The sequence below is a fragment of the Schistocerca nitens genome, chromosome 8 (assembly GCF_023898315.1).
Source record: "Schistocerca nitens isolate TAMUIC-IGC-003100 chromosome 8, iqSchNite1.1, whole genome shotgun sequence".
NCBI lineage: Eukaryota > Metazoa > Arthropoda > Insecta > Orthoptera > Acrididae > Schistocerca > Schistocerca nitens.
The window spans coordinates 417,577,089-417,594,893 of NC_064621.1; the positions used below are offsets into that span (position 1 = coordinate 417,577,089).

At 40.8% G+C, this 17,805-nt stretch overlaps 1 protein-coding gene across 1 annotated transcript in view; it reads left to right on the plus strand.

Annotated features, from left to right (window-relative positions):
• LOC126198575 (sialin-like) overlaps window positions 1-17,805 on the plus strand; it is a 111,514-nt gene that overhangs the window by 24,337 nt on the left and 69,372 nt on the right. The window contains exons 3-5 of the mRNA XM_049935011.1: window positions 7,236-7,469; window positions 7,549-7,636; window positions 17,129-17,373. Coding sequence (XP_049790968.1) covers window positions 7,236-7,469; window positions 7,549-7,636; window positions 17,129-17,373 — 567 coding nt within the window. The remainder of the gene's footprint in view (window positions 1-7,235; window positions 7,470-7,548; window positions 7,637-17,128; window positions 17,374-17,805) is intronic.

The window sequence follows — 17,805 nt, forward strand, 5'->3', positions numbered from 1 at the left end:
AATTGGCTAGTTCGTTTCTCCACAGGTGGAGCTAAACGATGCTACAGCTAATTTCTAGCTGGATGTCAGCCACTGTGAACACATTGGTCACACAAATTACACCTCTGAGTCGTACAGAGCGTTATGCGCTCCATTCTGCACTAGACGCCAGTTCAGAGAAGAGTCCTCTGAAAATTTCCGTCTTGTCTTTCTAATAGCTGAACTGTATCCTCACCCGGGGTTCTTTCATTCTACACGTCATGACTTTTTTCGACCAATAGGAGCGTTCCTCTTATTTCGTGGGAACTTTCTATACCGATCACAAGGGCCCTACCATTAAACTGCGTCGAAACTTCGGCTCTTTACCCATTCGTAGTGCGTTTCCGCCAAATGGATGCTTTGTGCCCGCACCAGACGTCAAAACACGTACATTTTCTCTCATGTGTGTACCACTTATTGGACATATGATCGAAAATGCGTCACTGGTCTTGTTAGTTGTTGTTGTTGTTGTTGTGGTCTTCAGCCCTGAGACTGGTTTGATGCAGCTCTCCATACTACTCTATCCTGTGCAAGCTTCTTCATCTCCCAGTACTTACTGCAACCTACATCCTTCTGAATCTGCTTAGTGTATTCATCTCTTGGTCTCCCTCTACGATTTTTACCCTCCACGCTGCCCTCCAATGTTAAATTTGTGATCCCTTGATGCCTCAGAACATGTCCTACCAACCGGTCCCTTCTTCTTCTCAAGTTGTGCCACAAACTCCTCTTCTCCCCAATTCTATTCAATACGTCCTCATTAGTTATGTGATCTACCCATCTAATCTTCAGCATTCTACTGTAGCACCACATTTCGAAAGCTTCTATTCTATTCTTGTCCAAACTATTTATCGTCCATGATTCACATGCATACATGGCTACACTCCATACAAATACTTTCAGAAACGACTTCCTGACACTTAAATCTATACTCGGTGTTAACAAATTTCTCTTCTTCAGAAACGCTTTCCTTGCCATTGCCAGTCTACATTTTATATCCTCTCTACTTCGACCATTATCAGTTATTTTGCTCCCCAAATAGCAAAACTCCTTTACTACTTTAAGTGTCTCATTTCTTAATCTAATTCCCTCAGCATCACCCGACTTAATTCGACTACATTCCATTATCCTCGTTTTGCTTTTGCTGGTGTTCATCTTATATCCTCCTTTCGAGACACTGTCCATTCCGTTCAACTGCTCTTCCAAGTCCTATACTGTCTCTGGCAGAATTACAATGTCATCGGCGAACCTCAAAGTTTTTATTTCTTCTCCATGGATTTTAATACCTACTCCGAACTTTTCTTTTGTTTCCTTTACTGGTTGCTCAAAATACAGGTTGTATAACATCGGGGAGATGCTACAACCCTGTCTCACTCCATTACCAATCACCGCTTCCCTTTCATACCCCTCGACTCTTATAACTGCCATCTGGTTTCTGTACAAATTGTGAATAGCCTTTCGATCCCTATATTTTACCCCTGCCAACTTTAGAATTTGAAAGAGAGTATTCCAATCAACATTGTCAAAAGCTTTCTCTAAGTCTACAAATACTAGAAACGTAGGTTTACCTTTCCTTAAACTTTCTTCTAAGATAAGTCGTAAGGTCAGTATTGCCTCACGTGTTCCAATATTTATACGGAATCCAAACTGATCTTCCCCGAGGTTGGCTTCTACCAGTTTTTCCATTCGTCTGTAAAGAATTCGCGTTAGTATTTTGCAGCTGTGACTTATTAAACTGATAGTTCACTAATTTTCATATCTGTCAGCACCTGCTTTCTTTGGGATTGGAATTATAATATTCTTCTTGAAGTCTGAGGGTACTTCGCCTGTCTCATACATCTTGCTCACCAAATGGTAAAGTTTAGTCAGGAATGGCTCTCCCAAGGCTGTCAGTAGTTCTAATGGAATGTTGTCCACTCCCGGGGCCTTGTTTCGACTCATGTCTTTCAGTGCTCTGTCAAACTCCTCACGCAGTATCGTGTCTCCCATTTCATCTTCATCTACATCCTCTTCCATTTCCATAATATTGTCCTCCGGAACATCGCTCTTGTACAGACCCTCTATATACTCCTTCCACCTTTCTGCTTTTCCTTCTTTGCTTACAACTGGGTTTCCATTTGAGCTCTTGATATTCATGCAAGTGGTTCTCTTTTCTCCAAAGGTCTCTTTAATTTTCCGGTAGGCAGTATCTATCTTACCCCTAATGAGATAAGTCTCTACATCCTTACACTTGTCCTCTAGCCATCCCTGCTTAGCCATTTTGCACTTCCTGTCGATCTCATTTTTGAGACGTTTGTATTCATTTTTGCCTGCTTCATTTACTGCGTTTTTATATTTTCTCCTTTCATCAATTAAATTCAATATTTCTTCTGTTACCGAAGGACTTTTTCTAGCCATCGTCTTTTTACCTACTTTATCCTCTGCTGCCTTCAGTACTTCATCTCTCAGCGCTACCCATTCCTCTTCGACTGTATTTCTTTCTCCCATTCATGACAACTGTTCCCTTATGCTCTCCCTGAAACTCTGTACAACCTCTGGTTCTTTCAGTTTATCCAGGTCCCATCTCCTTAAATTCCCACCTTTTTGCAGTTTCTTCGGTTTCAATCTGCAGTTCATAACCAATATATTGTGGTCAGAGTCCACATCTGCCCCTGAAAATGCCTTAAAATTTAAAACATGGTTCCTAAATCTCTGTCTTACCATTATATAATCTATCTGATACCTTCTAGTATCTCCAGGATTCTTCCATGTATACAACCTTCTTTTATTATTCTTGAACCAAGTGTTAGCTATGATTAAGTTATGCTCTGTGCAAAATTCTACCAGACAGCATCTTCTTTCATTTCTCACCCCCAATCCATATTCACCTAGTGTGTTTCCTTCTCTCCCTTTTCCTACTCTCGAATTCCAGTCTCCCATGACAATTAAATTTTCGCCTCCCTTCACTACCTGAATAATTTCTTTTATCTCATCACACATTTCATCAATTTCTTCATCATCTACAGAGCTAGTTGGCATATAAACTTGTACTACTGTAGTAGGCGTGGGCTTCGTGTCTATCTTGGCCACAATAATGCGTTCACTATGCTATTTGTAGTAGCTTACCCGCACTCCTATTTTTTTATTCATTATCAAACCTAGTCCAGCATTACCCCTATTTGATTTTGTATTTATAACCCGGTATTCACCTGACCAAAAGTCTTGTTCCTCCTGCCACCGAACTTCACTAATTAACACTATATCTAACTTTAACCTATCCATTTCCCTTTTTAAATTTTCTAACCTACTACCCGATTAAGGGACCTGACATTCCACGCTCCGATCCGTAGAACGCCAGTTTTCTTTCTCCTGATAACGACGTCCTCTTGAGTAGTCCTCGCCCGGAGATCCGAATGGGGGACTATTTTACCTCCGGAATATTTTACCCAAGAGGACGCCATCATCATTTAACCATACAGTAAAGCTGTATGCCCTCGGGAAAAATTACGGCTGTAGCTCCCCTTGCTTTCAGCCGTTCGCAGTACCAGTACAGCAAGGCCGTTTTGGTTAGTGTTACAAGGCCAGATCAGTCAATCATCCAGAATGTTGCCCCTGCAACTACTGAAGGGGCTGCTGCCTCTATTCAGGAACCACACGTTTGTCTGGCCTCTCAACAGATACCCCGCCGTTGTGGTTGCACCTACGTTATGGCCATCTGTATCGCTGAGGCACGCAAGCCTCCCCACCAACGGCAAGGTCCATGGTTCATCGGGAGGGGGGGTCTTGTTAGTATCCATTTGGAATTCTGAAACGCAGTTTTTTTAAAAGATTTCTTTCCTGTCCTCCCTCAGATGGCCCGTGAACTCGCTCTCCCCTTCTGAGTCACCTGGTCGGTTGTTGACCTGGCTTGGGACGCTCCTTTAAGTGATTTCCGTTGGATCTCCCATGGCGCGGCCTTGCCCCTGATATCACCTCTCTGAATTCTAAACTAAAACGCCTCTCACTGCTTGTTGCACCTTCTGCTCATAGACATACATTATATAGGAATGGTGTGTTAATTACCATGGACTGAGTGTCATCCCTTTTTGCATTACATACTGATAGGCAAATTTGGTCATAATCGCCGAATTAAATTAGGTGTCATTCACCTTCCCATTACGATGTATAAAACTCTCATGTAAGGTGCGAATCTGACCTTCATTTATTCTGCCACCTTACAATAATGTACTCCATTAATAAGTGATCAATCAGCCGCAGATTTCTGATACGCTAAAGTAGCCTTTATTCTGTTTAAATTCAATGTGCTAACTGTATGTTTCAAAGAAAGATAGTTTTAAACACTGTCGTTTTCTACATCTTGAAATGGAGGACAAAATGAATGTAAGACTGAGCTGAAGATATTCACTGCAGGAATTCTGTACCACATGTTCCACGGCTTTAATCACATTTACCACTTCACTTGTGGATGGATGGATGTGGTGGAGGATTGAGGTAATGATAGTCGTTTTAGTGCTTATTTTAAACTGTACAATATATCTGTACAGCACAATGTTTCTAGAAACGAAGAGAATACAAAGCTTAGGAAGGTGTTCTACTGAGAGTCTACCAACAGTAAATGAACACAAGTAAAAAATTTTAAAAAATTGTAATTAATAACTATGGGGGGAGGGGTGGCAATATATGTAGGATCTATAAAGTAGTTCACAGAGTTGAAGTAATACAAATGAGCTACCTCTGAAAAGTTACCTTAGTTAAGTTAAACAAATTGGTAAAAGATATTTAACTTTAAATTCAATCTGAAGAATGTATGTAGACAATAACAAAGAACTTTCATCACAAGAAAACCAGTAGTTTTAAAATGCAATTGCAGATGGAATCCAGGTGCATCATCGACCGAGGAGATAAAAAATAACAATTGTAGCCCATATAAACCAAAACTATTGTCACATACCAAATTACTGCAAATGAACCGAGATCCTGTAATGTAAACTTATGTTACACGAGAATATAATTATATCCGAAGGCCATAAATACAGCTAAATATCTAGCAATTACAATTAGGAACACATAAATTGGAAGGGACACGTAGAAAATGTTGTGAGGAAGGCGGACCAAAAACTGTGATTTACTGGCAGTACACTTAGAAGATGTTACAGATCTTCTAAAGAGACTGTCTACACTAAACTGGTCCGGCCTCTTTTGAAGCAGTGCTGCGTGTTATGGGATCCTTACCTGACGGGATTAATGAAGTACATCGAGAAAGTTCAAAGAAGAGCAGCACGTTTTGTATTATAGAGAAATAGGTGAGAGAGTGTTACGGAAATAATACAGGATTTGGGGTGGTCATCACTAAAACAAAAGCGGGATTTTCTCTCGAAAGTTCAATCATCAGAATTATCCTCTGAATGTGAAAATAGTTTGTTGACGTCGACCTACAAACAGAGAAACGATCCTAATAATGAAATAAGGGAAATAAAAGCTCGCACGGAAGGATATAGGTGTTCGTTTGTTTTCCACGCGCTTTTCGAGAGTAAAATAATAGAGAATTATTGTGAAGGCGGTTCGATGAATCCTCTCAGACACTTAAGTGTGATTTGTAGAGTATCCGTGCAGATGTAGATATCATTTAATGGCATCTGAATCTCAAGAGAACACAATTATTATGCTTAGAAAAATGGACGATCAAATGAGAAAAAGAAAAATTAAAAGGAAATAGATGGACAACTTCAGAGAGAGTAATATAATATTCTTAAAGCATTGAGAAGGGAAATTTTGTCTTGGAAAATAGGGGAAACATTGTCCATCTTATTAGTGGGAGCTGCGAAAAGAGATAATTAATCCTAACAAAACCGATTTCAGTGTGATACGCGATTTCGCGCGATGATGTTAATGGAAAGATCATTGCTGTTTTTATTTTTGATGATAATGCCGCTGGGCGTTTCCATAGTGTCATGTTGTCCATGTTGTTGGTAACAGTTATCTAGTCACATTTTGCTTAGGGTCGATGAAAATGTCAGAAAACATCGCGTCACTCTTAAGATGTAGGGGATCGAGTTGGATAAGGTAGGAGTGTGTAGACTGAGGACTGGAGCTTAAGAAATGCATATTGCGAGAGTTTTGCCTTGTGATTTAGTACTTGTTGCTGACAGAACGGAGGCAAGATTCAGCTAAGAGATCTATTGCGTGGGTTACAAGGTCTGACAAATAATATATGCGGAACGTACTTTTGGGTGGGTGCAAAGCGTTGAGCGCTGAAGCACTGAAATGTCTTGCTACAAATGGAAAAACGACTAAGTGGTGATGAGCAACAAGGGGAGAGGGAGTCCTTTAGACTATTTTCTGAGAGGAAAAGAGGTTATACTGATATTCAAAGAAACAGTGAACTGACATCGATCAAGCTAAGGGGTAGCTGGTGAACGAGATTATTTAATTGTTCATCGGTGGAATATTTGGAATGTGAACCATATTGTGCTAGCAGGAACTTTCAATAAGAAGGAGGAGCTGTTCAGTGTATGTGTTGGTGTAGGATGGATTCACGGACACCGGTGAATACAGACCAGAGGATACACCATCAGGAGATATGGAATAAAAGAATCTGTGTTGTAGACAATTTTCACAGCCCAGAGTGGAAGGTAAGGATTACAGTAGTGTAATATGTTTATTTTAATCACATTCATTTCACATTTTAGCACATACGCAAGTACAGACAGGTTTGACAGTACGTTACTTGGGAAATGGTTGGCGATGGGTAGCAAAAAGCCAAAACTGAACTTCCCAACACCTAAGTATTTTTGTATCGGTGCTGAAGGGCAAGATGTTCAGCACTCGGAATATCATCATTATCCTCGTATGAACATCCTGATTTAGATTTCCCGTGATTTACTTACATCAAATGAAGTAAATACTGACAGGGTTCCTTCAAGATTATCACGGTCCATTCCTTATGATCTGAGTTGACACCACTTTTGTAAGGAATGCTATCGCCACAGACAGAATGTTGACTTATAAACTATAAGTTTTCTTCTCTTATTGTTTCATCTGCATTTCTGCTTCATTTTAACTCATTATCAAGCTGCGACCATGAAACTAACAGATCGTGGTGGTAAGTTTAAAAGTTCACAATACCACAGCCGACTTTTGTATGGAACCATATGTCACTATTAAAAATACATTGGAACTGAGGCTCGTATCTTTCCCCTGCCGCAGTTGACGGATTGTGTGTCATGTTTTGTGTGTTGCAGGAAGGAGAATTTGACTGGGATGATGAGATGCAAGGTTACATATTGTCCTCCTACTACTACGGGTATGCAGGAGTGAACATAATCGCAGGTTACCTGGCTGCCCGGTACAGCGCCCGTTGGGTTTTCAGCATAGGACTGCTCGCTGCCGGTGTTTTCACGGTCGTGGGTCCTATCTGTGCCGATGCTGGCGCCGTGGTCTTCATGGTAACACGCTTACTCGTAGGAATATTTTCAGTAAGTATTGTCCGGATGCGACTCCTGTTCAACATTTCGTCATATCTAAAATGCTAAGCCCATTACAATTTCTTTTCAGGGTGTTATCGTACCAGCAATGCACGTACTGTTTGGAATATGGTTCCCTGAAAACGAGCGACAAAGACTGGCAGGACCAATTTTCTCAGGTATAGTCCGCTAGCAATTCAATGAGGAAAATGTTCATAATTTTTCGTTAGAGCTGGAGATCGAAATTTTACTTTAAATTATGATTTTCTAAACGCACTGGAAACATTCTTCAATGAAGGCTTCCTTCCACGAGATAACTTAATACAACATAGTGGTTTTGTGCATAGGTAATTGCTCCACTTCGTCTCATAGTTGTCACATCAGTTAGAATGAGCCCTGAACGAATTTCGTTTGAGCTAATAAATTTGATATGAAGAAGGTACTGTCATTGTATATGGCTTTAGCCCAAAAAGCGTTCCCATATGACATCAATCACTCAGTGAATTGCCAAAGTGATGATGGTAGAAATCACACGTAAACCTCACAAAATATTTAAAACTAGCACCCATACACCCACATCGAAGCAAGTGTAACAGAAGTTAAATCGAATCCTCAGTAATTATCGAATTAGTATAGTAATTAAATTTCAGCGACTATTACAGTTAATTTAATTATTTTGGAAGAGGTCTATTGAAAAGTAGTCGTCACTACATATGATCGATTGTTGTGCTGCAAAGATTGCCATCTAGTACTCTAATAGATAATATATTTGTGCAGCAAGAGGATGTAAAACTAAAAACGTTTTCTCTGTCATAAATGGATTATCAGACCATGATGCACAACTGGTTAACTTACAAAACTTCGCGGGGTATACAGTTCAGAAACCATTAAGTAAAAGTTTAATGCTGATCAACCTAGTATCTATAGAGCACTTCAAAGAACGTGTAAGAAATATTAATTGGGGAGAGGAATATAATGAGGGAAATGCCAATGACAAATGCAAAATACTTCTTAATAAACTTATACCCCTTTTTGAACACTGTTACCCTCAAAAACTTACTAAATGTAACTCCAAACAGTTTTTAAAGAAACCTTGGATCACTACAGGTATTAAAGTATCTTCAAAAAGGAAAAGAAAGTTGTTTGAGGCAGCAAAAATTACTAAAGACCCAGAAGTAATTTTTTACTATGAAAATTATTGTAACATGCTGAGAAAAGTTGTCAGAAAATCAAAAAATAGGTTTATTAAAGATGAAATTAACTCGGGCAATAAAATCAAATCAGTAGGAAATGTTCTTAGAAGAGAGACAGGAAAAGTGAGCACTGGGATAGGTAGTATTACTATTAAACAGAATGAGACCATCCTATCCAACAGTACACAAGTAGCTAATGTATTTAACAACCATTTCTTAAGTGTAGGTGAAAAAATCGGTGAGAATTGTTCAAACGAAAAAGCCAAGCAAAACATGGAAGAGTCAGTTTTGAGAAATCCTAGTCAGATTAATTTGTCAATTAACAACCCCTTGTGAAATAAGGAAAATCATTAAAGCTGAAAAATAAATGTTCTATTGGAGTAGATGACATCTCTAACAAGATATTAAAACAATGTGGAGCAGTTACAGCTTATGTTCCGAGTCACATCTGTAATGCGTCTCGAACTCAAGGTATTTTCCAAGACATGTTAAAGTATGCCATTTTCAAGCCTCTCTGCAAAAAAGAGGACACCACAGATGTCAATAATTACTGGCCAATATCCTTGCTCACAGCATTTTCAAAAATTGTCGAGAAAGTAATGTACTCAAGAGTGGTTAGCCATCTCAGCAGTAATGGGATACTTAGTAAATCACAGTTTGGATTTCAGAAACCTTGTTCCACTGAGACAACAATATACAATTTCACTGCCCACATAATAGAGTCTATAAATTGTAAAAGTCCCCAATAGGAATTTTCTGTGAGTTATCCAGAACATTTGATTGTGTGAACCATAACATTATTTTACAGAAATTTCGATTCTATGATATAAACGTAACAACATATGAGTGGTTCAAGCCATACCTACAGAACAGGAAGCAAAAAGTTTCTTTATATGGTTTAAGTGATTTAAGGAAATTTTCCACTTCGTCTAACTGGGATGAAATTACATTAAGTGTTCCACAGGGTTTGATTGTAGGTCCCCTCTGTTCTTGATATAAGCGAATGACCTCCCTTCTTATCTGAAACAAGAAACCAAACTGACACTATCCGCTGATGATACAGGCATAATTATTAAGCCAGTAAAAGAAACACCAGTAGAAAATGATATATATAATGTCTTTGGAAAAACGTACTGATTGGTTTTCTGCGAATGAGTTTACTCTGAACTTTGAAAAAACACAGTACAATAAATATAACACATAAACAGAAGTCAGTAGCCAGGGTAGAGCTTACTAAGTTTTTGGGTGTATATATAGGTATCTCCTAAATCTACTAGGTTCAGCAACTTAAGCAATCAGAATAATTGCTAATTTTAAGGCTGTACAAATTAGCAAGCTAACATACTTTGCATACTTTCACTCTCTGATGTCATATGGAATAGTATTTTGGGGTAACTCAACACTTCGGCAAAAAGTATTCACTGCTGAAAAGAAAGTGCTTAGAATAATGTGCGGGGCTCATAGTCGCACATCTTATAGGTATCTCTTTAAAAGGTTAGGAATCCTTACAACAGCCTCACAGTACGTTTACTCAGTAATGAAATTTGTTCTCAACAACAGGGATAAATTTAAAAACAATAGTGACATTCATGATTATAATGCCAAAAGAAAGAAAAACTTACACTATCCTCTACTTAACATATCTGTGGCACAGAAAGGGGTAAAATATGCTGCTGTAAAACATTTCGATAAATTACCAGATGAAATAAAATGTGTGACAGATAGGAGTAACATTTTAAAAAGTAAATTGAAATAATACCTCCTTGACAACTCCTTCTATACCATAGATGAATTCTTGTATAGGAATAAATAAATCTGGAGATATAATATATGCATTTTGTGCAATTAAGGGAAAGGTGTAGGTAATAAAATTTTTAAGTTTAAAAATAAAGTATTGATGTGTGCATTTCATATGCACTTGACACGTTCCACGTCATAGCAATTACCATGAGATTGATCAATGGAACACGTAACTAACTAACTAACTAACTAATCCAAAAATAAGAAAACAGAATTCCAGTATAAATTCTCAGTTATTTACTACTTACAATTAACATCAGCATGTCAGCACTGCTCGAGAGAGTTCTTCACAGCTACAGATATGTGGATGACACCCTCGTGGTTTGGCGGCATGGTGAAGAAAACCGACATGTTTACCAAGGAGGTGGAAGAAAACAGATGCTTACCACTCCTAGAGATTGTGATAAAAAAGAACTCTGATGAAACCCTAGGATATTCCAACCACCATCCAGTGAAATGCATATCTGTGCTCACCATTCCAGTACACAGATCGCGAGCTGTATGCATCGAGGAAAGCCTGTCTACCGAATTACAGCATGTGCGCTAACCAAGCAAGAAGAAGAAGGGAAACAGTCCAGAAGAGAAACCAAATGTGTTTCATTCTGTACACAGGGTCACCCATAGCCAAGATTGTCAGAATAATGGAGAAGCGGAATATAAAATCCTTTTCTTTTCAAGTGCTAAATTCAAAAATACGCTTGGGTCAGTCAAAGACCAATTAGAGCTACAGGCACCTGACGTTTACAGCATCATCTGCGAGTGTGGCCTGCAGCACATCTGCCAAACGGAGCTATGCATCTCGCGGTGAAGTTCAGAACATATGAGGAGCTTTTCCCTCACCCAAATAGTACAGCGTCAACGACGGCCATATTTTTCTGAACAGAATAAGGTGCTATGCCGTGTCAAAGGGTTCTAGAATTCGAGCATCAAAGAGACAGTGAAACTTAGCGTACATGACTATCTTGTCAGGAGTAACATCGGTTTCCAGCTGAGTTCCACATGGGATGTGGCTTCGGTAAAAACGCGTCAGAAAAGCTCTGATGTCAAACCGATGGAGGCAGCATGGGAACACACATGCAGCACAAGCAATCGATACGTTTGAACTTCAGTTTCAGAGAGAGCATGGAAAAGTTAACTTAGTGTGGCTTGAGTGGAATTCTGAACCATCTCTTCTCAATTATACACTGACGAAAAAAAGCCACAATACCAAAAATATAGAGTAATGAAATTTGGGGAATACATCTGTCTTGGCACCATGTTAATGGGAGCACGAGAAAAGCCACTGCGAATATGAAATGCTGCTACGTTAATAACCGATGTAACCGCCAGAATGTTGACATAAAGAAGTGCATGCACTGTGCAGTAGAGGTGCCAGATGTCAATGGCTCTTGCACCTGTTCAGTCAATACAGGGACAGTTAATGCTATTTTTGGATGACGCTGGCGCTGTCGTCTGACCATGTCCCATATGTGCTCGAATGGTGACTGATATGGTGATCGAGCAGGCCAAGACAACGTGACGACACTCTATAGAGCATGTTGGGTTACAACAGCGCTATGTTGGCGAGCATTATCCTGTTAGAAAACAGCCCCAGGAATGCTGTTCCTGAATGGCAGCACAAAAGGTGGAATCACTAGACTGAGGTACAAATTTTCAGCCAGGGTGCGTGGGATAACCTCGAAAGTGCTCCTGCTATCATACGAAATAGCACCCCAGTCCATAACTCCAGATATATGTCCAGTGTGTCTAGCACACAGACAGGTTGGTTGCAGGCCCTCGACTGACCATGTGCTAACCAACACAGGGCCATCACTGGCTCCGAGGCAGAACCAGCTTTCTTCAGAAAATACAACAGACCCCAACCCTGTCTTCCAAAGAGCTGTCGCTTGACACCACAGAAGCCGCAAAAGGAGAGGTGTGGGGACTGTGGAATGCACGCTACAGGGCGTCTGGCACTGTGGTGCCAACGGCTGCTCAGATTGGTGCTGCTGAGCAGCAGTGGTGCGTTAGAGCCATAACCGAACACAATGGTTTCTCTGTCGGTAGTGTCACGTGGCCGTCGGAGTCCAGTCTTTTTGCGGCAGTACATTCTCGTGACCACCGCTGCTAGTAGTCATTTACAGTGGCTATACTCGTATTCCTGCCAAGTCTTGTTGCAATATCGCAGAAGGAATATCCAGCTTCTCGTAGCCCTATTGCACGACGTCGTTCAAACTCAGTGAGGTGTTAATAATGTCATCTCCATCGCCTTAAAGGCATTCTTCAATAGCATAAACTTACCAAGTTCAATCTCGAAAGTAACTTAACTAACGCTCACGACCGTTACAGCGTATATCTAAAAGTCATTTGCATTCTCACAGTGCCGCTACTGGCGCCACTCTTATGTAACTGGCGCGAAGTTTAAATAGACATCATCTTTCATGTATATAAACACGTCTAATAACTTTCGTTTATCTTGTACAGCTCCTTCTTCGTTTTGCGTTTTTTTCCGTCGAACACAAATGTTTTAGTTTAGATGACTGTCGAAACTTTAGAGGTGTTTGCGAGAAAAGATGAAGACTATTTCTAGATTGCTCATTCGACATTCTCCTTAACTCGTTTTTGAACACGAGAACACCATGTCACTTATGCTTCGAATGCATGAGCCATCTTCACATTACATTAAGCATAGTTCCTATCCCGTCTTGGCTCTTGATCAACGTCGCCAAACTTGACGGGTAGGGCCTCTTCACTGTTAACTTTAATGTGGCTTTCGGAGCTCATTAGTACTCACCTATTGAAACAGGTAAAGAGAGAGAGAGAGAGAGAGAGAGAGAGAGAGAGAGAGAGAGAGAGAGAGGGAGGGAGGGAGAGTGGGAGGTTACCGGGGGGTAATAGTTGTGGGAACTCATCTAATCCTGTCTGACTTGTTTAATTGATGTGCAATGTGATACGCCCGCTAAACCTGCTGGGCAGAACAGGTGATTAGGATTGTGAAAAAGGCCAAAAAAGGTGTCGGTCAGTTTCACTTCAGAATTGTAATTTATTGTAATTTAATAACACCTTTAAACCAAAATGGCACATAGCCGAACCTTTACAACTACGAGTTTCAAAATCCAATTCTTTCACGGCTGAAGGCCTCCAAACAAGAAATGTTAAAAGCCGCAAGATAAATTTCAAATGACTGAAGACATGCAGTTAAAATTACAAATTATATAGCATAGCTTCACAGCTAGGTGGAAACCTGAAGGCAAAAGAACAGACGTATACAAGGTAGAATACAAATGGCTGAAGCCCGCGATTAAATATCAAAATTTTAACATATTTTGCCATAATCTTTTAAGGCAGAAGGCCGCAATGTTTTAGCTTAAGGGGAAATTTTGAAAATAAGGCTTTAAGTGGCTGAAGGCCCACAGTTGATTTTCCAAAAATTCAAAAATACATTAACCTTTAAGTTTTCAGTGGCCGAATGCACACTAAATGAAAAGGAACGCGATGACAATAACTGAATTTAAGAATAAAGTTTTAAGCAGCTGAAGGCCCACAATTGATTTACATAAATTGATTTACATAAAACACAATAATTTTTTTCTTTTAAAGCATTGGCTATAATAGCTGCCCTCGAAACATTAACGTTCACTTAGGTGAGACAGGTGGTGGGCCCAACTACACACTTGATCCGTCAGTAACCCAACCAAGAGACAGTCACAGACCGACCGAACTACTTGCTTGCCACCAATCAGTACATAAAAACTCAAAGATCAAACTGTTATGGACGTTATTATCCACAATGAAATATGTATTAAGCTGTCAAAACTAAACACCATGTTGGATAGCGACAACAGGTGAAGAAAGAATGCTGCCTGAAATTACGTTAGTGGCCAGGGCAGGTAACCGGAACACTAACGGCCACAAGGCTGAAAAGTCCTCTGGTGCACTTGAATTTGAAATAAGGTAATATAGTTAACTTCACCAAAAGGGAACACTGCCTGAATTTATGTCAGTGGCCAGGGCAGGTAACCAGAACACTAATGGCCACAAGGCAGAAAATTCCGCTAGTGCACTTCAATTGTAGTGAACCAATATAGTTAATTCCACTGCACGGCGGCTCGATTTCAGCACTACAAACACTCGGTGTTGCTCACAGGAAAAGCTCCCCAACAGCGAACCACCGAAACGAACGACACAACATGAACGGACGTGGCTTGGGTACTTACCACACCACTCAACCTTGACGTCCTGGGTCGGTGAGCCACGAAGCTCGTAGCGATCGGACAGGTCCAGACGCGCTCCGACTGCACAGGGACCACCAGTGGACCGAGCCGACTGCACCACATGGAGATATCCATCCTGGTCCGCACCAACCGACCGACTGCCTGCAGACCCCCTTGCTGGAAACTATATGCACGAGACCAAAGATGGTACACGGTGCAAATATCGATACACATCGCTGCTGTCACACTTAGAAGGAGGAAGAACCATGGCATAACCGCAACAACGGCGGGAAACCAAACACAGACAGACAGCCAAGTTCAAGAAAACGCATAGTTTGGAGTGAGCACGGCTCACAACGGTCATTTCTAAAGTTCTGCACGCTGTGCATGCGTGATTGTTACGGTAGCGAGATCGAGTTGAAATCCATGTCAGTTGCGAGCGAGACTTTAGGAAAGTCGGTCATTCATGTTTTTACTGGTTCGTGTATCTCTGTTCGGTTTTAAAATGGAAACTGAAACCATTCCAGGTCAGATTACACGTAGTAACCAGCGTTTTTACAGCAAAATTGAATCCCTACATGGAAAGAAATTTACAACGCTCTGAGAGAGGTGTGTGGGAATAATGCAGTGCATCATAGCATAGTACCAGGGTCATCCACTCGTTTTCGTGAAGGTCGAGTAATTACTTAGAAGAAAACAAGTAGTGGAAGGCCCTCAACTGCAACAGGCTACACCTCTTAGGTTATTCTTAATGATATTTTAAGAGACGATCGACGAGAAACACGGGAGAAAATTGCATATAAGGCCAGAATGTCAGTTTACAGAAACATAACTGAAAACTAAAAGATGAAGAAAGTTGCTGCCGGATGGGTTTCGTATGATTTGAGTGAAGAGCAGAAAGCAGGTCGCGAAAGATTCGCAAAATTATTGCGTCAGCGTCACCGGACAGAAGAAGAACAGTTTCCGAAAAGGATTGTTGCACTTGGTGAAACCTGCATACGAAATTTTGAGCCGGAACTAAAGGCTCAGTCGCCGGCCGCTGGTGGCCGAGCGTTTCTAGGCGCTGCAGTCTGGAACCGCGCGACCGCTACGGTCGCAGGTTCGAATCCTGCTTCGGGCATGGATGTGTGTGTTGTCCTTAGGTTAGTTAGGTTTAAGTAGTTCTAAGTTCTAGGGGACTTATGACCTCAGCAGTTGAGTACCATAGTGCTCAGAGCCATTTGAACCATTTAAAGGCTCAGTCGTCTCACTGGAGAAGTTGCGACTCTACTAGCCCGCAAATATTCCACCGCCAGCAATCAATGGTGAATCCGACGATCGTCTTTCCAAATGACCTGAATGGAGTCATAGCTACAACTAGAGTGCCCGAGGGGACGTCTGCAAGAGTCGCGTGCTACAAGCTATTTTTGCAAAATGTTTTGATGCCGAAAATTCGTCAAAGAATGTACTTGCAGCAGATGTCATTTTGCACGATGATGCAGTCTGCATATTGCCATCTCAGTGAGAGAAACGCTCGACAAATATGGATCGGAAATACTTCCCCGGCCACCATGCAGTCTTGATACGAGTCCACCAGGCTTTGACTGGTTTCGGAAATTGGAGGAACAACTCCGTGTGAAACTTTTTCATACATTGAGGTGGTCCGAGCAATCAGGCAGCTCAACGATGAAAGTGCCCTACCCGGAACAGAGAAGTTGCCAAGGCTGGCCGGAGTGTCCCAGCAGTTCTAGACGCTTCAGTCTGGAACAGCGCGACCGCTACGGTCGCAGGTTCGAATCCTGCCTCTGGAATGGATGTGTGTCATGTCCTTAGGTTCGTTAAGTTTAAGTAGTTCTAAGTTCTAGGGGACTGATGACCTCAGATGTTAAGTCCCATAGTGCTCAGAGCCATTTTAACCATTTTTGATGTTTACAAAACGATGGGAAGCTTTCATAAGTAAAAATAGAGATTATATTGAAGACGTGTAAAGATATTAAGTAAACTTTTGTTTTGTTCAGTCCTCTCTCTGTGCACTTGTCCATAGCAAATGGATTATTTTTTAAATTAATTACTTCCTACTTGCTGAAATACACTTTACACAATTACAGTTTTAGTCGAAAAAGGAAACTCACACAAGTGAATGACGGAGTTATCGAGCTGTTTTTGAAATTTAATCAGTTTTTATTGTTCTTAGACAAACAACACTTTTTATGTATAAACATGTGTTTATAGCAGCGCGTAGTGGCCGCGTGATTAGAGGCACCACGTCACGGAATGCGCGGCCTTTCCCGCCGGAGGTTCGTGTCCTTCCTTGGGCATCGATATGTGTGTTGTTATTAGCATAAGTAAGTGTGAGTTACTTTATGTAGAATGTAAGTCAAGGGACTGATGACAGCAGTTTGGTCCCTCAGGATTTCACGCACATTTGAACATTTTTTGAACATGTGTTCTTAATTGCATATATAGGATATAACGGATATCTAATTTCTTTCATTTCGTTTTGCAGCGTCAAACTTGGGCACCGTAATATCAATGGCATCGTCTGGAACCATTGTGAAGAATCTGGGCTGGTCCTCTGTATTCTACATTTTCGGCGGCATAGCAATAGCTCTAGTGATTCCATGTTTTTACTTTATCTACGATGAGCCTGAGGTACACCCTAGGATCACAGAGAAAGAAAAGGACTTTCTTTTGACACACACTGGTAGAGATCTGAAAGAAAGCAAAGAGAACAAGGATCTTGAAAAGGGGGTAAGTAGCCTGATGCCAGAGATATGGTATTGAGAGCCGCCACATGTCGTCCAAGGTTGTAAATTAAGCAAGTATTTGCGTTTCCCAGGATGTTGGTGGAAGACATTATGGTCTTTAGGTTAGCAATGGCTCAGTGACTGTGAAGGGATAACCATACAGCACCGCAATATACGCTGATAGTCATGACATAGCGATACGGGGGTAATATCCTAAAAGGGCAGTGCAGTGGTGGAGCTGCCATTTGTATTTACGTGACATATGTGAAAAGATTTCCGACGAAATTACGGTCGCACGGCGGGATTTTACAAATTTTGAACGCAGAATGGCAATTGGAGCTATACGCATGCGACATTCCATCTCGGAAATCGTTAGAGAATTCAATATTCTGAGATACACAGTGTCAAGAGTGCTCCAAAAATACCAAATTTCAGG